This window comes from Anarrhichthys ocellatus, unplaced genomic scaffold (genome assembly GCF_004355925.1).
Source record: "Anarrhichthys ocellatus isolate YVR2014 unplaced genomic scaffold, GSC_Weel_1.0 scaffold37, whole genome shotgun sequence".
Taxonomy (NCBI): Eukaryota; Metazoa; Chordata; class Actinopteri; order Perciformes; family Anarhichadidae; genus Anarrhichthys; species Anarrhichthys ocellatus.
The window spans coordinates 1,391,377-1,413,234 of record NW_022280067.1 but is presented as its reverse complement, the minus strand read 5'-3'; the positions used below and the strand labels follow the sequence as shown (position 1 = coordinate 1,413,234).

At 41.5% G+C, this 21,858-nt stretch overlaps 1 protein-coding gene across 8 annotated transcripts in view; it reads left to right on the top strand.

Moving 5' to 3' along the window:
• The window catches only part of LOC116394105 (teneurin-3), a 139,784-nt gene that overhangs the window by 82,947 nt on the left and 34,979 nt on the right, over positions 1-21,858 (top strand). For 4 of the 8 annotated variants that reach the window (XM_031866925.1, XM_031866931.1, XM_031866926.1 and 1 more), the window contains 10 exons: positions 2,345-2,555; positions 3,610-3,711; positions 4,417-4,611; positions 5,702-5,902; positions 10,489-10,674; positions 12,994-13,014; positions 13,427-13,450; positions 14,545-14,691; positions 15,217-15,433; positions 20,885-21,004. In XM_031866925.1, coding sequence (XP_031722785.1) covers positions 2,345-2,555; positions 3,610-3,711; positions 4,417-4,611; positions 5,702-5,902; positions 10,489-10,674; positions 12,994-13,014; positions 13,427-13,450; positions 14,545-14,691; positions 15,217-15,433; positions 20,885-21,004 — 1,424 coding nt within the window. The remainder of the gene's footprint in view (positions 1-2,344; positions 2,556-3,609; positions 3,712-4,416; positions 4,612-5,701; positions 5,903-10,488; positions 10,675-12,993; positions 13,015-13,426; positions 13,451-14,544; positions 14,692-15,216; positions 15,434-20,884; positions 21,005-21,858) is intronic. The other 4 variants (XM_031866930.1, XM_031866929.1, XM_031866927.1 and 1 more) reach the window with 3 other exon arrangements.

Sequence of the window (21,858 nt, the reverse complement as noted above, 5' to 3'; positions counted from 1 at the left end):
TTCACCTGCCCCACCCTTAATGCTCACTTTCCTGTCGTTTGCAAGTCAACTAAAAGGTTGCCTGGATCCGCGTTTGTGTTTCGTGAGCATTAAATCCCGTTTTAATGCATTTTCTTGTCCCTTTCTTTCAACTAGCACATTGTGTTTCCACGAGGCTGGATGTTGTGCACATACTGATTTAAAGCTGCAATAATTAATTGTTGGCCACTAGGCAAAGAAGAACTCAATAACAAGATGACAGATGGAAAGCGCTGACATATGACTAGCTTATTAAGTTGTTTTGCCTAAAGTGTTTGCCGGCCGTTGCCGACTTACACATCAAACGGGAAAGAGAGCAACACCAGCATTCATTTGGAGTTCTGTCTCTTTCCACCTGATGAATGTCAGTCCAACATTTTATGCTTCTTTTAGCTCTGGTTTTTTGTCCAACAACTCTTGGGGGAATAAAAATGCTGGCTCCTAAGCGGTGAGTAGTTACTTGTGGGTTGCTAACTTTGTCTGTCTGCCATTTGGTGCTGGACAGGTAGTGCACACTGGGTTTGTTGTCACTTTTTTTGTTGTTGCTGAAAACAGCTTTCTGCTGCTTCTGGAAATTGGTTGTTTGGATTTCATTGTGGGCCAGGAAACCAAAGATCTGAAAGAGGCAGAAACAGTTCTATGAGAGCTGCTGATTAAGGTTGAAATCAGGTTTGGGATAAAAATCATATTATTTATACGGTAGACATTTCATGGAATGCTACTTTTAAACATATTGATAAATGCAGCTTTGGTAGTATAGGACATACTTATAGGACGCATTACCTATTTCCTGTTGTTTTATGAAACAAATTTAAAACACAAATTTTCCCTATTTTTTGTTATTTTGAGTGTGGACTCTTGCTGATCTGAAATATAATTTAGTATTTTGCATTTTTCTCTCTCATCCGTTTTTTATTCTGGAGGCATCACTTTAAACGAGTTGTTTTTTTAAGGTGCTATTTGTAAAATGTATTTAAATTAAAATTCTATTGCTTATTATAAAATGTAGAAGTCTGGAATTGAATTAAAAGAAAAAAACATCTCAACTGTGCATCAGTAAAAAATCAATGGCTTAGCCAGTCCATCAAAGCTCTCTGCAAACAGCCTCATCATTGGATTTAAATCCAAGCTCTTCTAAAAACCAGCTCCAGTGCCAATGTGTATGCATCACACTCTGAGCAGCCCACAGACTCTCCTCCACCCCGAGTCTTCATCGGCTCAGTACATCTGTGTAGCTATCAACACATTAGCCAGGGGATCTGTCTACATCTGTGCTCCTCTGCAGCCTATGGCCTGTTAGGGGACTGCTGGTATACGTGTTACACTGGTTCCTGCCTTAGTGCTCTGTAACCTACAGTCAAAATGAGGTTCAGGTGTTGAGCAGGTGCAGTGAGAGCAGATGCGCCACTTTACTCGTTTCACTTGGCAGGGATGACTCGTTACTCCTTGTTTACCCCGTAAATCAATGTTTGCCTGAAAGAAATAGAGAGTGAGTGCTGCAATCCCAACACATATAGGAAAGAAAAATAAGCCTGAGATATTTACATGTTATGTTTATTTTATGTGTATATATATATATATACTGTGTGTACTGTACATTGTACATCTGACCTTCGCAACAAGGACATATTTGCTTTAAATAAACTGATGATATGATATATTAAGTCAGTTTTGTCCTGGGTAGATATATTACATGTATTAAAAACATTAAAACAAATCAAATAGTATAAACAGTTTTGTATCAAATTGAATTAAAAGAAGATACAATTGTTTATAGAAATCATTGAAGAAAGCTTTTCACTTATTTTATCCTTTTATTTGTATTTTGTGCACACGAGCAGTGAGTAACTCTGAGTTGTAAGTGCACGCGTCTGCACAGTACGTTATCAGTGTTCATTTAACAGATTCTATTAAGCACATTGCCAGAGTCTCTTTAAGTGCACTCCAGTCTGAGTTAACAGTATATTTTTGGAATATTTCTGAGCGTTAGCCCCAGAGCCATATCAGCTCCATCAGTACACAAACAACTCTCCAAACAACATCTATCAACTCCAAATAACTGTCACAGAAAAATCAACATTTATCATTGTTGAATATTTGCTGGGTACACAAACCTCTTCTGGTTGTGTCTTGAATTACGACTTTGAAGAGTTCCTCTCAAACTGTTAAGGAAATCAGTAGAGAAGCTGAATACAAAGCATCCAAAAGAGGAAAATATAAACTTTTTGAACTCCATTGCCACTCCACTGCCTGATTTAATTATACCAACATTAAAGTAACAATCATCTGCATCTGTCGGAAACTGTTCTGGTGTTGTTTTTTGCAGTATGACTTTGTGGAGCTATTGGACGGCAGCCGGCTTATCGCCAAAGAGCATCGGACTCAGAGTGAACCAGATACGAGGGCCCGGCTGGATCATCCGGTGACCGTCCACCAAGCAGGATTCATCCAGTACCTGGACTCAGCGGTGTGGCACCTGGCGTTCTATAATGACGGACGGAACGCGGAGACAGTGTCCTATAACACCATCATCCAGGGTGCGGGAACACACATCTGCTGCGACGGCTAATGAGTGTGATTGGAATGATGTGTAATGACATGTTTGGAGAACTTTAATTTCCTTAAACAGCTGCGCCTGAATGAGCAAACAGTTAGGTTGTTGGAAATTCTGGCTACCACACCAACAAGCGGAGCTTTTAGAAGTTTGAGCCACCTAGGAGGCAGATGTAAGTTTTCTTTGGAGGGTAGTGGATTATTGTGCTCAACACTATAATACGAGACCATACGCGGGGCATTGATCCTTCCCTCCTAACATCCTCTTCAGCGTTCTGAAGTCTGGGAAATTTCCTTGTGGGTTTTGAGGTAGGAAAAACACTAAGGTTGAGTTAACGTTTTTCTATTTCCTTCGGGGAGTTCTATTGATCCCCACCATACAAATATGAAGGAATCGATGTGTGAGGTCAAAATTGCCTGGGTGCAACACTGGCTCAATGAACATCCAATACCAGTCAGAGTAATAACAAAAAAGTTTGGCCTCTTAACGCCGATCAAAATGAGGGCGCTGGTCTTTTGGGGGTGCCGTTCAAGAGCAATGGTCTGTTGAATGAACACAAGATCTGTCTGTAGGATATGTCAGATTAACTTCAACTCAAAGAGGATTTGAGCTATAAACACTCAAGAGATTGCATGGCTTGGGCATGATCAGTCATTCAAGGGGTTGAAGGGGGGGGGGGGGGAGATAGAGGAGACGGGAAAGCAAAATGTGTCAAGGAAATGGAATTATTTGGTCTAATTTAAAATGCCTGTGTGGTTTTACTTAACATGGCTTAGATGGGAAGAGTCGGGCGGCAGCATACATGTTATGGAGGCTTAGACCTTAGTGGAACATGGATAGATAGCTGTAAATATATGCCATGACTGATGCTAGTACTGCAGTAGGGATGAAAAAGAGAAAAAAGAAAAGTTAGAGTCTCGGTTGTCTCGCAGTATTTATTAAACCGTACACTTGCAAATGTTATATAAATGTGGTATTTCAGATTTTCTGTAAGATGAGTTATTAATAGTTGGACTTGCTCACTGCTGTGCCCACAGAATCTGTCACGGAGTGCACGCACAACTGTTACGGGAACGGAGAGTGTGTGGCGGGATCATGTCACTGCTTCCCAGGATTCATAGGGCCGTACTGTTCCAGAGGTAATTATTAAGCTCATATGTTACTCGTATTCTGTCACTCAAGACTATCATTTAAAGGTTCAGTCAGTCCAATTTCTTTGTATCTTTTTTTTATCCATGGTGGTATCCCGCTATGCAGATTGTTGGCCCAGGTATCAAACATTTCTGCTTTCATTCAAAACTATGTGGGTGACAAAAAAAATTCTCCCTACTCCTCAATCAAATGATTGGTCGATGTGGGGGAAACAAAATCTGCACATTACTCTAGCTGAACTGAATCAGCCACAGTGCACTGAGTGCACTCTACCTGGTAGCCTAAATGAAGTATAAATAAACATAAAAAGCTATTGGCAGCATATCAAATTATTTTCAACCTAATTTGTTTTATACTTAAATGATAATAACAACAGCCGACCAGCGTGCACCTGCCCGTAATCATGAACAATGGCTAATAAAATTGCAATCAGTGCATCTCTAGTACAGACAGGAACGTTGTATCAATCTAACTCATTTAACTCTGCAAAAACAAATTTGAAGTATTCCTTTGAAAGTGGAGCAGAGTTGCAATCGTTCTAATTTGAAGTTGTTGTTGAAGTTTTTATCACAAAAGAGATACCATGAAAGATAATTTGACATCTGCTTTAAATACAATTTAATACAGCAACACCCCCCCCCCCCCCTGATATTATACAAGATAAATCTTTTTAACCTGTTGTCTTTTCTCAGCCGCCTGTCCGGTCCTGTGCAGCGGTAATGGCCAGTACACCAGGGGGCGCTGTCAGTGCTACAGCGGATGGAAGGGCACTGAGTGTGACATTCCTGCCTCCCAGTGTATCGATCCTCAATGCGGGGGACACGGACTGTGCGTGGCGGGCAGCTGTGTGTGCAACACCGGCCACAAAGGACCCAACTGTGAACAAGGTAAATGGAGTAAAAACAGCTTCTTCCCATCGGATCGGAAGCAGCTAGATGCAACATAATTCTGTGTGAAGCTCAGGGGGAATTGACACAGTCCATTGGTGAAACAATCGTTTGTTTTCAACTCCACCGAGCGGATAATGCTTTGGATGTTGCTATTGATACCGTGTGTGTAAATTAATTCCCTCTTAGTATTTAGACCACACGAGGGTACACGCTGGAACAGATTGTGCAGGGCCCGTCGACCCAGTCCCCTATTGGAATGCTCGACAGTTGATGACACCTTTTAAAATCGATCCGTCAATGGCATCTCTTCCTCCGTTTATTGAGAAAGCACTTCTTCTTCTATCTTAACCTTTTCCACCTCCCCCTTGCCTTCAGTTCATTTAACTTTATCGATCCCCATGCACACAAAAGACAATTATCAGCTCAGATTTACATGTGCGGCTTGTTGACCTTGCACGTAAAAAAGCTATTGACTTTACTAAATGAGTGTATTGCTGTTCTTTGAAGTGAAGCAATGTGGGAAGGAAACATAGATGGGATGAGAGAGCATTTGTACTTCCAAGCTTGTGATGAATTGATTGATAATCAATATCAGTGTCCAGGTAGATGTTGAAATGCACAGAGCAATCAGCTGCAGAGGAAGCACAATGATGTTGTTGCTGTTATCCCTATGGGTTGATTATGTTGGTCATAATTGCCAATTATTAACCGAGATCAGCAAGTTGATCTGCAAATTGTTAATAGTAAATTGATTATATCTGTAGAGACACTAATTGTGCCCTTGTTCCTAGTGCCTATAATGGAGCATAATTATGCTGTCAGTATATTGGTAGTACCCTATAATATACCTTCGAAGAACTAGTAAAACAAAGGGTGGAAAATTACTACCAGCCACCACTAAACACTGCAAAATGTTCAGCTGTGGCTCACCAGCCATCATCTGGTGCAGAAGCACTTCCAGTCTAAAAAAAAAAAGGAATTTGGCTGGTAGCAGTGTGAAAGTGGCCAGGATAAATTGTTAAGTCTGACATCCTGTCTAGAAGTGGTAAACAAAAATTGTTGTCATCCTCATTATTGTGTCCCCCAGTGGACTGCTCGAACCCGTCGTGCTCCGGTCACGGAGCCTGTCATCACGGTGAGTGCCACTGTAACCCGGGCTGGGGAGGGATCAACTGTGAGATCCTGAAGAGCACTTGTCCGGAGCAGTGCTCCAGTCACGGCACGTTCAACACCGACTCGGGGACTTGCATCTGCGAGGCCAACTGGACAGGGGCCGACTGCTCCATAGGTGAGAACACATTTCGCTTTCATTTCATCCACATAAAGCTATGTTCTGTGCATCCTTTTCCTGTGACGTTACTGAAGGGTGGCAACTAAAGATTATTTTCATTATTGATTAATCTGCCAATAATTTCACTGATCAATATGTTGGTTTATGAAATGTCACGATGTAACGATCACAGATGAAAAAGAAAAGCAACAGATCCTCACAATAGAGAAGATGGAAGTAGTTTTTCTTTGGCTTGTTAATTAGAAAAAAATATGTATTCATTATTATTAACGATTCATTGATTATCAAAATGGGCGCAGATTCATTTTACTTTCCATCGACTAATCGATTGATCAACTGTAATGTGATTATAAGTATCCTCGTGGAATTAGTTCTTCATAGAAAAGTGTGACAAGCAATCTTATGTGGAGATTTTCAAAGTCTACTCATTGGCTTTTGAATAATGAAATGGCAGAGTAATCTGTTTAGAGTTGTAATCTGCGAGCTCTTTCATTTCATTCATTGGTTTAGTTATCGATGCCATTAGTGCAGTTATTTGCACTGTACTAACAGATCCTTGCAAACAGTGCAGTCAGTTCTGTAATGCTTCTTTTAAACTGTTTTTGGTAGATAATGTTTGAGTTTCTCTAACAAGTAATTGGCACCAAATTCTTTCTGTATTTACTTGAAATAGACTCTGCCCCTTGCTGTGCACAGACACTGCAGACACCAGGTGTCCAGGATAGCAGATGTAGGAGCCATTATTAACAAGCTGTAGGTTGAAATAAAAGATCCAACTCTGACAGTACACTTTGTCGACATGTGCGTGTCTTATTTAGAAACTTTTGGCACAATTAATCAGCTATCGAATCCCCAGAAAACTGTAGAAGGGGGAAAAATATGATATATGCTTTAATCTTTTAAATTATTTTTTTTAGGTTTTAGGTAATTAATCACCTCTGTTTTTGAAATATCATTTAGTGAACATCACAGAACCATTTGTTTTCCGAAATGAATATGTCACATTACGAAATGAAACTCTTTGAAAAATACAGACGGTCCAATCCGTATCTTTCAGCTTTCCCCTCATAAGTGCACATGAAAGAAACAAAATGATTGATTGAAAAGTCTGTATTTGCTCCACATATGATGAATGGGCACCTGTCTGACTGATGTTTCTCATCTCATGAGCTATGCATACATGCTTACAGTGCTGTCACTGCTGTGTTTTATGATGCTCTGGGTTGCATCTCTCCTATATCATCTTCAGTAAAGGTTTACTTTGGTGTGATGGGTGGAAACGCATAGGAGACTCATATCTTTTCACCAATGCAAGAAAGCCACAATGAGGAGTTGTTCCACAATGGGCCTGTTTCAAACTTTAAAGGACAGATGTTGACATCTGATAACCTCAGTCTGGACTGCTGCTCATATTTAGTGTTCTGTACTGCAGAATGTTCACCACAGAAGTTAAAGTCTGTGATTTTGATACTCATGATCAAGCAGCGTGCAATCGGTAGAAGTTTTGATTTGCTTGGTAGTTGGGACCTAAATAAATCTGCTTCATTATATTTTTGGGTGAATAAATCAAACTGTGGGTGTGATCACACTCTTAAAGTTTGTTAATCAACACATGTAGCCCGTGTTGGTTTTTTGAAACGGAACATATGCTCGCCACAAAGCTATGACTCACGTTACTGTTGTGAGACCCGGCGCATGTTCTCTTTGAGATTCAACACAAGTGAGTGTTGTTTTAAAAGTGACTTATAGATTTGTCCAGAACCTTTGCCAGTGTGTTTTATTGCAGCGTCAGGTTTATTAGAGGAGAGGAGACAATCATGTATTCACATCTGCTGGTGGCAGAGCGTCTTCGTTTGTTACCAGCTTTGTATTCACGGGGTTCGGCTTTCACACAGGTAGGTGACATGTTAGTTCAAAGGCTGGCCCCTCCCATCTGTTATCTGTGCGTGAGGTTCAGGTGATTTATGCTCTGTTTCCTACTACAGAATAGACTCGTTCTCTATGTGCTGAACCCACAGAGAGACACAATGGCCCCACTGAGTCGAACAATTAAAAGCAGAAGTTGCAGTTTGTTTCTGTCAGTATACAAGGCTGTTGAATGCATTTCTCCTGGCTGAAATTCAATCGAAAAATTAAATCACGAATAGGCTGCATGGTGCGTTGGAGATGATAGATGCGTGTGCAGAACTTTTAAAGCAGCATGCAGCCTGTTTGGTCCGTGCCCAAGAGGAATGATTGTTTTGGTGTAGAGGTTTTTCTTTTTTCTTTTCTTTTTGTGTTCTCCTTTATTTTCTTTTTAAAGAGAGGGCATTTGTTATTCTGTTAAGGATTTCAGAATTCCAGACACAATGCTTCCACTCAGCAAGATATCTCAGGCTTGTCAATACTAGAACTGACTGAACTGATGCGGTCCAGAAGTTACGGTTTACCTACCTGGGCGGGTGGAGCATTCCTTCTTAATTAATGCTGCGGTTCTTCTTCAATTAAATAAACTTTAATTAACAAGCGAGTAGCACGGATCGACCGCCCACAACCCCTATCCAGCTTTGAGTCAGGGGCATGTTAAAGGCAGATAAACACTTTTGGACTAATGAAAAATTGATTGCATAGATTCTATGGAAAGGAGGTATCCCTTTGGAATCAAATGACTCCCCTCCAGAGACATGCTTAATATTCTACAGTGTCGGCCCGACTTAATCAGAACCATCCAAGGTCTCTCAATCGAAGAAAAACTCTATTCAGAGAGCTGGAAGCGGACTGCTTAAAGGGCCTCGGTAAAGGAGAGTGTGGGGAAAGCAATGGGGATGGATTAGCTTAAAAAAATGAACAAAATTAGTAGATCATTTCTCCATGGCTTGTTGCATTTATGCGGCAGAATTATGTCTCTTGGCTTATTTGCTTTTCCCTCAAGCTATACAAAGTTTTCAAAAAAATCACAAACTTTTCGGTTATGGGGCCATATAAACTTCCTGGAGCATCTAGTCACTTACAATTTGAGGACATACTTGAGCTACTTTCCTCTAGCACACTGAAGGCTGCCGTCACAACAGCGAGCTTTATTGCTCTTCTGTTGGAAAGCTTTGATAAAAGCTCTCGGTTCCAGTAAATGAACATTTCTTATTCTCTCACAAGAGCAGCCACAGCTTGTTGGGCGCTAGCTTTTGCCTGGTACAGACTGATTTACTTTACCACCCATGGATTGCATTATTTGAATTCTACTTCTCTGAAGATAACACGGATTCATAACAGATGCTCTGCTGTTTCCGATGCTCCGTGCATGAAGATATCATGTTGATCTAGCATTTTCTGTGTCCAGACATGAGAACCTGCTTAATTCCATAACCCTTGCCTCAGTCTGCCAAGACTCCATGCAAATAAGCTCGTGTAAAACCTGAAAAGTGGTTGTTTTGGAAGTGTTTAGATGCACAAAGTAATTGCTGTGCTTTACTGTTCTTTGTGACTTCAGAGTTTTTGAGCGACGACAGGTTTTATTTTATGTCAGAGCATCTGCACTGCATGGAAAAATATAGCGGCCTCTGAATTTACTGAAGTCTTTGATAAAGATGAGTTAAAGGAAGTGGCTGCAGGAAGGAAAATTACAATAATAACCGGTGTTTCTCTTGCATCTAAAGAATATCTTTCCCGTGTGATTCCCAGCAATACTTATATATTGTTTGATAAGCTTTGATGTCGTTTCAGACGGGAAAAAAAGCGGACGTTACACTGATTGAACCTGTTTGTTAATGAGCTAATAGAAGTCCTCCAGAGTTTGCTGCTGTGTAGATTTTGCATGAATAAATTGTACACTGGATGAATCAGATGTCATCCATCTGGCGTTATACGGACACACGCACAGTGTTTCTTTTTGCCCAACTATTTATAGTTGTATCTCATTCTAACATTACGTTTAAATGTGTTTTATAATAAGCTGCCGGTACGGTGTTGCTGTGCTGTATTGTGGAGAACGCGGTTTACAAATTAAATGTCAGGCACTGCGAATTTAAGGGACTTCATTATCGCCGGAACTCATAAAAGTAATAGCACTATATATCAAGATTAGTTTCCTACTTTTTTGAGGAAGATTTCTCCTATTTTTTCACTCTTTCTCAACTATTCATTGTGTAATTTGGCAAAGTGGCAGCCAAATAAAAGTTGATTGGGGACCTGTTTCAATGCCCTGACATATCGTATGTCAACTGTGTGTCCTGCTATACACGCTTTTTATTTTGCTGTGCTTTATGGATCTCAATTTCAGATCCATAAAGTCAGAGGAAGCAGTTAAGTGCTGATTTTTTTTTTTCCCATGAAAAGTAAGGCTTCTTAAAATGTCCTTTTATAGATGGCAGTAATTGTAAGCCTCTTCAGATGACATATTTTCAGAACTTTTTCTGACTTCCAAATTCCAATTTTTCAGCAATAGTGATGAAAATGTGTCTTGTTTACAGTTAAACGTAATGGCCCACTTTAACCAATGGAGTCACAACACTTCTCGGCATCTACACACTCAAAGAATATATAAATATAAAAGGGCCTTTTAACAGAACAGAAGCAACATGACTCTGTGGCTTTTTCTTTTGCAACAGAGGTGTGCGTGGTGGACTGTGGTCCCCACGGCTTGTGCATCAGTGGTGTGTGTCACTGCGAGGAAGGCTGGACAGGACCAGAATGTGAGCAGAGGGACTGTCACCCACGCTGCATCGACCACGGAGTCTGCCGAGAGGGCAAGTGTGACTGCCATCAGGGCTGGACGGGTGAACATTGCACCATCGGTGAGCCACGCTGACACATGCAGCGCTGTACACCTACACACTTGAGAGAAGGCCACGAACTATAGAGGAAATACATTCATGGAGAGCCTTAAAGGGGCAACTTTGGAGTGTGAATGTCAGTGTTTTCTGTGCAGTTTCAAGCATCTGCTGGAGAGACACAGATCGTGACACACACTTCTTTTACAGCCTTCCTACTCTAAACAAGTACCTTTGCTCGACAAAGTAGTGATAACTTTCTAGTGATAATTTCCCTGCGTAGAAGTAAACTGCTTTGTTTCAATTTCTGAATCTTGACCAGCCACAGTCACTGGTGGGAAGTAGCTGAGAACATTTAGCCTAGTACTTAAGTACAATTTTGAGTATTTCCATTTTATGTCACTTTATACTCCCAACCCAACAGATTTCAGAGGGAAATATTGTACTTTTAGTTTACATTGCTTGTGATACTAATGTATTTTTATTGGAGTATGTAGTAAATGTATATTGTGGTATTGCTATTTTGCTAAATGTCAGTTGTTGCTTGTGGAAGCATCACCGCCTGTTCAGCAGCAAGCTATTCTTTAAATGAATTGGGTATGAGTCAAACCCATATTATTATTAATTGCGGCATTATATATATAAATGTTCAGTTGATGTAAAATCAAAATGTTGCAGATTTGACCTGTTAACCATCTCTCCAACTACAAAGAAATGTGATGCATCGTTGCTTTTGACAAGCTATTCTTCAATATTCTTTTTCTCTTTTCAAAAGTTTTATTTTTTATTTTTTTGCAGCACCTCTCCACCACATCAACTTCGTAATTTTCCCCTCATCCATTTAGATATTTCACCTCTTAGACTGCTGAAATGATGCTCCTGTATTAGCGAGTCAAGGGCAGGTATGTAGGGATCCGAAAAGCCGCGGGTAGGCCTCTTTGGAATATCATTTTTCTGAAATGGCAGTGCTTCACCTGGCATTAATGAGGATAATGAGTTCTGGGGTGCCACTTCCTATTGACCTTTAACTCAAACTTCCTCGAGACCTTACCTCCTGTCAAAGGTCCTCTCGTTAAACCCTGACACGCTGCATCAAACACCAATCCCCCGAGTGTCATCTCCAACCCCTCAATGACAACATACTCTCTGTGAAACAAAGATCTGGTACTCCAAACTATTCAGCCCTAATTATGTATTTACAAGTTCTCTCATGAGCAATCCTCGGTCCACAGAGCCGATACTTCCCGGGGGTGGGGGTGGGGGGGAGTTGTTGGAGGGTCACATTCCTGATCTTATTAATCTTTCCCTCCTCAGGGCTGATTGTGCACCATCCATTTTCCCTTTATTTCCTCCCGTTTAAGGCTCCTGCCAGGAAAGTAACTCCTTGCTTTGGATGCAGCGGGGATGAATAGGCAGTGCGTTACCTTTTCTTGGAGAACCGGGAGCTTATTTTGTCTTTCAAACCCTGAATAACTGCCATTTGCACAAAGCGCCTTTTAATCACATTACATGGACAGGGCTTGAATAGAAGACTTCCTCGGCCATTCTTTTGTCACCAGCATCTAGATCCTGTTTTATATGCAAGGCTAAACCCATTGTCACTGCTTTCTCAGCGCTGCAGTTTACCACTGGAGGTGTATTTGATTCGCCTTAGTGTGATGCTGGTTCATTGCCGTGCAGTTGTTGAAATCACCGAATTGGAGATGACGGCAACATTGAAAAAAATAAAAAACTTATATATATATGAGCATGCTGCTTCATGATGCACTCATAAATAGACTGAGGCTGAGACGACATACCTCCTGACAAGCAGACAGTGACATGTTTTGAAGCAGGCCCAGATGAAACTAGCTAACAGGGTCTGTTTTAACAACCAGATATCAAGAGAGACCATGTGTTCCTCTTTGTGTTAGCCTGCCTTGCTTTGGCAAATAAAAGCAGATGGAGGAGTGTTAACAATGAATATTTTACAATGCTTAAGGGACTGAATTCATTCATGTTGCCTCCTATGGACAGAAGTATGAACACCATCTAAGGGCGCTTTTACAGAAAAATATGATTCTGACTATGGAAGCATCTATAATTCTGATTAATCACTTGCTGCTTTTTTTTAACATCCACACTCTAAGTCACACACTTACTGCAGCTAAACTCTGAATCTACTCCTCTGAACCTGCAGCTTCTGTCTCTTTTGTCTCTGTCTCTCAAACCAATTTTCTACTTTTTTCTTATTGCCGTTCTTTGCCTAACTCCTACTTATACCCGTTCTCTTTTCCATTTTATGTCTGTATGCCTGTCTGCCTATCTATCTCTATCCAACTCCCTCTTGGCTTACATGTATAGCCCTGGATTCCAGAGTATCAGGTAAAAACACTTTTCGCTTTGCTTTGAGAATTATACTCTTAAGATGTTTTCTGATCCGGAACACCTTTATGTGCTTAAAAAAAAAAAAAAGTGAACTTTCCAGTCATATCCTGTCACTCATGCTTAGTATTATTCTATTCGGCTCAATCACCATAACGACTATGATTGAAATTAGAGCAGAAACTAAAAACGTGGCGAAGCCAACTATAATCTTGGGGGAAACTACCTGCAAAGCTTCTTTTTCCAAATATTTCAAGCGAGTTGGCAGGTGCATCAGCTCCAACCGCTCTCACTTTCTGTGCTCCCTGTAAGTTACAATAAGTAAATGTGTTTGTCAGTCTTAGCTCTCTGCCACCAAGGAGATAAGTAATTTTCTTTTCCAAATGTTTTCCTTTCCTCGGTTGTGTAATAGGAGCAGTCAAGATAGGATATAAAGGTAAATTGAACCACTACCCCCCCAAGAGAGATTGTCACAAACAATCCCTCCCTGCTCTCTGTCTTTCCTAGCACGGCGTTTATACACCTGTTCTATGTCCGAGTCGATCATAATGTTTCTGCTGTGATCCTGCTCGCCCGATATGTTTCCTCATCTCCTGTCCGTCTTAACTAGTGTCACACAGACTCCACGGTCCCTCCCCCCCCCCCCCCCCCCCCTGTCTTAATTCCCTGTGTCTGCCAGATTAAACGCCCAAAACTGGTGTGGTTTAGTCATGTTTTCGGCTCCCTGTCTTCACCCTCCACTAGAAGGAATGCGATCTAGCAGCAAGTGCTCTGTTTTCTGTAAATGTAGAGACTCCTGATCCTTCCCCTTTCTTCCTACACTCCTTCCCTTATTTACACATATACTTCCCTTTCCCTTTGATGTTGCTGTTACTTCACATGAGTGTTTCCGCAATAGGCTTTTCCTACTCTTAATTATTTTCAGGCGAAAGCAATAAACTTCCAAGAGAAGTCAGTGCTTTTCTGCTTCTTAATAAATGGGATTTGTGCAACTTTGAACTTACTTGGAACCCTTTAAAGCTTGATTTAAATACAACATTGTTGTCACGTCAGCCCTCAATTTGAAAAGCACAATATGAGAATTCATGCAACCAAAACACAAGCCATGTGAACTCCCGGAGAATCATACTTATTTTGATTTAAACACACAGAAAAACCTCCAGTTGCCACAAGGATTTGACTCAACGTGCATTCACAGTGTCTCTCACTGGCCTTTTTAACTGTGAGTAGCTCAGCAGGTTTCCTCTTCTTTTTATCCCATACATTACTCTTTTCAGCATGGCTGTGCGTGCTCCTTAAACTCATGTGAAACGACAGTAACTCCTCACACCCTCCCCCACATCCCAAGTCCTGTCAGAGGTGTATCGTACTGTATGTTCACTCAGTACTGTCTTTTATCATCTTTGTCCCTCCTCTGCCCCCTGTCCACTCTAAATGCCCCCTCGCTCTTGTCTTCCTCCTCCCCTTCTCCGCCTGATTTCCTTGTTCCGACTTGCTCCGCTGTTTGACACGTACATGATGTGTTGACAGACGGCTGCCCCGGGCTGTGCAACAACAACGGGAGGTGCATCCTGGATCAGAACGTCTGGCACTGCATCTGCCAGTCAGGGTGGAGAGGGCTGGGATGCGATGTAGCGACCGAAACGCTCTGCTCAGATGGCAAGGATAACGAGGGAGGTAGGGAGAATTAAAAGCTTCGTACAAATAGTCTTTTAGCTTCGGAAAAGCTGGTGTGTGACTCTTATTGTGCGAGAGAGAGAGAAAAATGGCTTTGATGTGGCTCCTCCGTGACAGTGCAAACAAACAAAACAAAATCAATCATACATAAAACATCACTGGAAAGAATATGCAAATGTTGGATCAGAGCAGATTGTTAAGCAGCATGCTTTTAAATACACAGTAGACGATTTTGAAAGTGTGGATGAGACTGTATACATATACATGTGTGTGTGTATATATATATATACACACATGTACATCAACCCTCTGGAGCTGGATGTCTACTAATAAACCACTGATCAACAAGCTCAGAACTTGTGAGGTTCATACTAGGTGACATACTTTGAAATAGTTCATACTTTCATGCCAACTCAGGATCTTTAATGAACTTAAGTTCACGTTCAAAGTCATCCGTGTGCACTAATGCATCCAGGTCAGCGAAGTTTCCCCCTACCTGTCTTGACTGTCCCTCCCGTTTTTCAGATGGGCTCGTCGACTGCATGGACCCAGACTGCTGCACTCAAATCTCTTGCCAGGGTCAGACCTACTGTCGCGGCTCGCCTGACCCCGCTGCCATCGCCGGCCAGGGCCAAAGTTCAGCCGCCCAGCCCGCATCCAAGGGCTTTTATCAGCGCGTCAGTTTTTTGATTGGCCCCAGCGGCAGTCACGTGATACCCTGGGATAACCCGTTCAACAGCAGGTAAGCGGCTTAATGAATTGCTGACAGCTCTTTAATTATTTGCGTCACGTTGGCTGTGTGCTGTCTCATTACCAGTCGGGAGACACCCGTGTTTGTGAAGCCACTCCAAAACGTCAAACAATCTCACATCTCTTTGTCTCTGCTGTCACAGTGACAAGTGTGTTTACAGTGGTGTCGCTGCCACAAGCGTTTATGTCTTTCACCAGTCAAGATTAAGAGTGAGCTGGCTCCTTGCTAAAAACAGCCCTTATGACTGTGACAACATAAGGATAAGGTATCTCACACCGAGATAATAAGACCACATGGTTTTCCAAATTGGAAAGAAAAGAACAGCAAACATATCTCTGAGGAGACCATTCTCACTGCCACATTAATGTATATCTTTTATCAGAAGCCCTACTGATCATAAACGGGGTGTACATAACAAAGTATATTTGAAAATCTAACACCCGGCACATTTAAATAGACTTCTCTTTGATATTTGTTCAAAAGCTTTTTTTTCTAGAAACTGCTTTTCCAACAGAAAAGCACAATAAATCGGTCCGATCACAGAGAGCCAACAAGCTAACGTTGTTCAGTACTTTAAATATTTAAAAGATTGAACAAGGTGAAATTAATTACAAGATGGATAGATGTCATTGATGTCAAATAATTAAGCAATAAGCCATGAGAGGCCGTAGCTAAGGGGCATTGTTAGGCATGAAGCGAAGCAGAGTCACACTTGGAACTGAAATGCAAGACAATTTTCTCTCCTCTGATATCATTACCAAAAATAGCAATAATGCTTGTGCCTAATTTAGAGCTGTTTACATGATGAAAACGCTCCATATCAGTAGCTCCCTAACACCTCTCTACCAAATCATTGAACAACTTTGCCTCCTTCTTTACAGACAAAACACTCAGACAAGCTGTCAATGCCTCTGTATCGGGCAAAGGGTCCATGTTTTCCATGCTTCCTGTTGAAATTAATTCTATCTCCGTGAAACAATTTAATCCCATCAGCCATGACACCCTGGAGGAGATAGTGTTACGTTTAAGTTCTTTCTCCTTCTGTCTTGATATTCCTCCCACAAGCTTTGTCAAGCATGTTTTAATTGCACGGCATTTGACCTCCTGGAGATGAACCATACCTCTTTTCTCTCAGGCCGTTCCCCCAAAAACACTGAAAATTGCAATGGCCTGTTTCAACCCTCCCATTTCTGGATAAAATCACAGAAAAAGCTGTTTCTCACAGTCGCATCCCACTACTGAGCTCCAGGCTCAGGCACCCATCTCCATCCCCAGAGCACATTTTGGAAAAGCATGCATCTTATCGTGTGTGTTAAGGTGGAAAATCACATGTGTTTATCGCACTACCATATCACTAGATAACAATTGCATGCCACTATTATAATGCACAGGGTTTTCGTTTATGGCACTTGTTAATAAATTAAGTGCATTGAACAAATCAGTGTTTGGATTTGACAGAATTTTTTTATAATTTTTGGTAACAAAAACTACTACCACCTTAAAAAAAGAGCTTGCTTTCAAGGACTTATGTCTCAGCACAACTTAAAGAAACTTGTTTTCGTGGACTTGATTACTGTAAAAGTGTCTTTACAGGTCTAAAAAAATCAATCAGACAATTGCAGCTTTTTCTCAACGCTGCTGCCCGAGTCCTCTCGAAAACCAAGAAAGTGGAACACATCAGTTCTCAGAGCTTTGCAAAGGCTTCCTATCAATCAAACAATTAGTTTGAAAATATAATTATTATTGAGCTACAAAGCACTAAATGGTTTGGAGCCAAAATACACGATATGCTGCTCTGTTACGAGCTTTCCAGAGCTCTCAGATCATCTGGGACATCCTTGCTCACTGTCCCCAGGGTCAGCACCAAACATATAGAAGCAGCTTTCAGTTTCAGTGCACCGTAGATCTGGTATGAACTTTCAGTGTGCTTGAGGTCTGCACCAACCCTTTGTTCTTTTAAATCGAGACTTAAAACTTTTCTGTTTGCCGCTCTCCCTTTCCTGAGGGCGTTTGAAGATGTTACATTCTTATAATACATACATACATTATTGTTTTCTTTTCTCTTTTGTGAAATGTCTTATTTTCTGTTCTATTTGTTTTGTATGTCTGTGATTATGTGAAGGACTTTGTATTGCCGTTGTGTCTGAAACGTGCGACTGTATATTTGTAAAAAAAAAAAAAAAAAAAAATTGACTTGCCTAGATACACTTCACATTATCTACCCACGGAGCAGAGGAGGTTTTTATGTCTCTCAGCGACATTTTGACATTGGTGGACATGAGTAAAACCTGTGACCTTCTGGTGTTGGCTTTTTATTCACGGTGACGGTTTGTCTACACGTTCTCCTCAGCTTTTTTGCAACAATTAAAGTTTTAAGATGCGTATCCAAGGTAAAAAGATACAAAGGAGGAGAATATCTTACCCGATGAATCGACTTCTGGGCGACATCATTGTGCAAACTGAGTTAAATTTTTCACCAAAACCTCAGAAACATTCCCACATCCGTTCAGAACCACGAGTGGTGTTTGTTTTGTGACTGATGGGGAGGAAAATGATTACCAACTGTGTGCAGGAGGCTTTGGGAATATTTCCTCCAATAGTTTAAAGTAATCCTTATGTAAATAGCATGCTTTAGTGAAAATATAGAATGTGGCAATCCCCCCCCCCCCTTCCCAGCCGGGTTCTCAGTAATCCTCATGCTCATTGTCTTCAGCTTACTGTCGATTTCATGTCTGGCAGTGGCATTAGCTCTCTTGCTCAAAAATACTCATTTGCCTTTTTATCTCCTTGTAGAAGTTAGTTTTGTATTCAAAAGTGCATCGGGCATTTTATAGGCTCTGCAAAAATGCGTATATTTGACAAAATTAATTACCCTTTTTTTTTTTAATAAACTGTATCCTATGAGCGCAAACACTGAATACTTTTCCTTTTCTTTTTAAAGGGTCGGATAATGAAGTAGAATGTACTAGTGGCACAGTCTGTTTGGAGACCCATATTTTTCAGACATTCATTTGAGGTTATAGGGTGAATAATTTATTGACAGCCTTTGCAGGTTATATACATTATAAAAAAAAAGTCTGTGAAGCACTGGAACAAAGCCAGAACAGCATCAAGACTTTCAAACGCAGCGGTGACTGTTGTGTATCGCCTCAGAGTATCTGATATCTAATGGTACAGAAATGGGAAACGGTTAGAGGTCACTCCTCTCCTACTTTTTAAGAAGCCATTGTGAAAGCCAAGGGTTGCAGATGTCAGCGTGCGGTCAGGTTTCGGGACTCTGCAGTAAACCTGTCCCTCGTATAGCACAGGGAATAAAACATGTGTTGTGGTTTAGTTGGGTGGGGGGGGGGGTTATGCCACTAGTCCCCAAGCCGTATCGCATTGCCTGACACAAGTCTCCCGGTTGGATTTTCAGATGGTGTTGTTCTACAGCTGGGGTGAGACAATGACAGATAAGAATGCATGAATTACATGATTCATTTCTGGGGTTTGAGCAGGTGGTGTGACTTGGCGTTTGTTTGGGGGTTTGGCTTTTCCAGCATGCTCTCAAAAGATTAATTGAGACGCAGGAAAGAAAGAGTGAACCTTCGCCGGGGCTCTTAAGTGGTCTTGTTCCCTGAGCCGGTAAATAAAGGATGGGAGATGGTTGTGCCGGGCGCGGAGCGGGAGGGAAATAAGAGAGGCTAAAGCTGTTGATCATCCCAGTCTCATATACGTAATGACCCGCAGATAAAATGGCAAAATGAGACATCTTTTGCCCACCAGTAACAAATGCAGAGGGAACACTTTTAAAATTTGTCTCTATGGTTGAGAAGTAGGGAATGATTAAATGTTGATGGAGAAATATCGCATTGTCTCCCCTTTTTACCATCAAACAAAGGACTGGCTGAACAAATGACTTCTCACTTAAAGATATACGAACCAGAAGCTATGCCAGGCAAGTTTTACCTGAAGGTCCCGCAGTCATGTTGAATAATCGCAGAGGATATCTGAGACTTTAATCACGTATGAAGCCTCCATTGCTGTGATTTATGAAGCAAAAATGCCCAAAGAAAAATACACTATTTTAGGGGAAAGCAAGGGATGGGGATGCTGGAGGTGGAGAGCCTTTTGACCAGATGCAAATCCATTTGCCAGCAGGGAAAATCTGGGTGAGCAAAGTGAATGAGTAATGCTCCCCAATGCTTGACAAACTACCACAGAGGTGCCCTTAAGTGAAGCATTTAACCCTCGCAGCCACTAAGTGTGAATCTACGGCAAAATACTGATAAAAAAGAGGATTATTGTTCAGAAAGTCTCGCCTGCATTTATTTTCTAAAAAGGTCAGAATGTTTTTTCCTCCGCAGATTTCCAATTTGCCTAAAACCATGACATTTTGACTTTTCACTGCTGAACATTTTACATTTCTTGTACTTTCTTTTCACATCTACGCCATTTATGACGTCTCCTTTCTAAAGAGCTGTGGCGATTCTTTCGGATTATCGCATTTCTTTATTTAAACCTGCTTTTCATTTCTTTTTTTTTCTTTGTGACAGTTTGCCTCCGGCGTTGCATTTTTGTTTTTCTGAATTCCTGTAAAGAGCCTCTTGACACATGAGCCGCCTTTGTAACTTCTCACATGAAGAGGATATCTGTAACCGAGTTGAAGAGCTCGTTCTGACACAATTCTTGTTGATATATTATCTTTCATCACAAGTATTACCACAGACGTGTATCACGCAAGTGAGCACTCGGGTATGACACTGACAAGAAGCTCTCTTTTGGAAGCAAAAGCACTTGCAATAATAATCACGCTTGGATCACACCGTCTTCAAAATAGAGATTCTTAATTCAGCGAGGTTAGAGTGATAACATAGTGAATATTTCGCTCAGGAATCTCATTTGACATGGCTTTTGCTGGATGTTGTTCATTTACTAAGTTGGCTTTTCTTCGACTTACTATCATCTAACTGTGAACCTTGTTGGCTAAATAATGTGCAGTGTTTTCCACTCTTAGCGGCCCGATGCCCACTGTTTTATGTGCTGGCCTCACAAATTGAATTTCCCCTGCCTCAAACTAATAATCCTTTAAATAAAAAGATAAGGCTTAAGTGTGAGAGAAAAAAATTTCATACATATTTCTGTGTTCTCTTGGAATATTAATGCTGCAAAATGCGGCAAAATCTCAACAGTCCTCCGTGTCTGGAAAACCTCATCCCACTGAATTATGGGCTTTTAAAGCAGTAAACAGAGACAGAGAGGTGCTCTGTAAGGTGGCATTTCCATGAATAACAACCACTGACGTGTGTGTATTTCTAACGGTCAGTAAATCATACCTCCCTGCTGGTGCCGCTGGCAAACGGGGAGACAGTTGTTTGCAGCATTGGTGATGTGGTCGTGTGTTGACACCGGCTGGCATTTGTTTGTTCACTCAGCTCTCTCTGTGTTTGTTTGCCCACACAGCCTGGCGTCAGTCATCCGGGGTCAGGTCCTCACGGGAGACGGGACGCCGCTGATTGGAGTCAACGTGTCTTTTCTGCACTACCCTGAGTACGGATACACCGTCACGCGGCAGGATGGGATGTAAGGGAGACACTCTGTGCAGACATGCATCAGTAGGTGCAGCATGTGTAGACATACAGCGATCCATCTGCATTCATCAACACTGATTTACATGTATAAATAAACACCAGTACCCTCTCTCGCAGGAAATTCAGCCCTCAGGTTCAACCGTTGCCCTTGCAACAATTTATTTGTGGCTTGGACTGCTGTCCCCAGACCAGTATGGAAAAATGCAGGAAAAGCTGTCCAACTGTGGGAGAGTCGTCCTGGCAGTTATCCAACAAAAACAAAAAAAAGGAAGTGCTCAAAACAAATTGAAACCACAGCACATTGTGCCCTAGAACAATTCCTCATGCAAATGTCACAGTGGTGGTGGCCATTTTGAACCAGGCTGTTTAAAATGCATTGAATCAGCAAGGGTAGAATCAATCTGCCCACAGTGTAGTAAAACATGGGATTACTGTCTGACCTTCTCCTGCTGTTACCGCAGACAGGTCCTTAATAACGGGAGTGCCAACACATACAAGACAAAAGTATGTCATATTTTACAGGAAGGGTTCATCTCAGGTTGGAGCTTTATTTTCTGCAGATGGTCATCAGAGACAGCAAACCAAGGCCTTTCATTCAAATTCAGCAGCTAGAGGTCGTGTTTATGTGTTGCCAGTATGGAGAAAAAAAAGGCTTATAAGTGGCACCGAATTGCACAGCTGTTGTTATGAAGCACAATCCTTGGGTCCCCAGATAGCTGAGGATTAGCTGATTTCTTCAGATATTCCGCCCTGTAACTCTTCTGACAAGGAGCGTGATAAATGGTTGGGGATAATCACACTTGGTTAGCCAACAGATCCGCTCAGTGGAGTTAAGAAGGGGGGGGG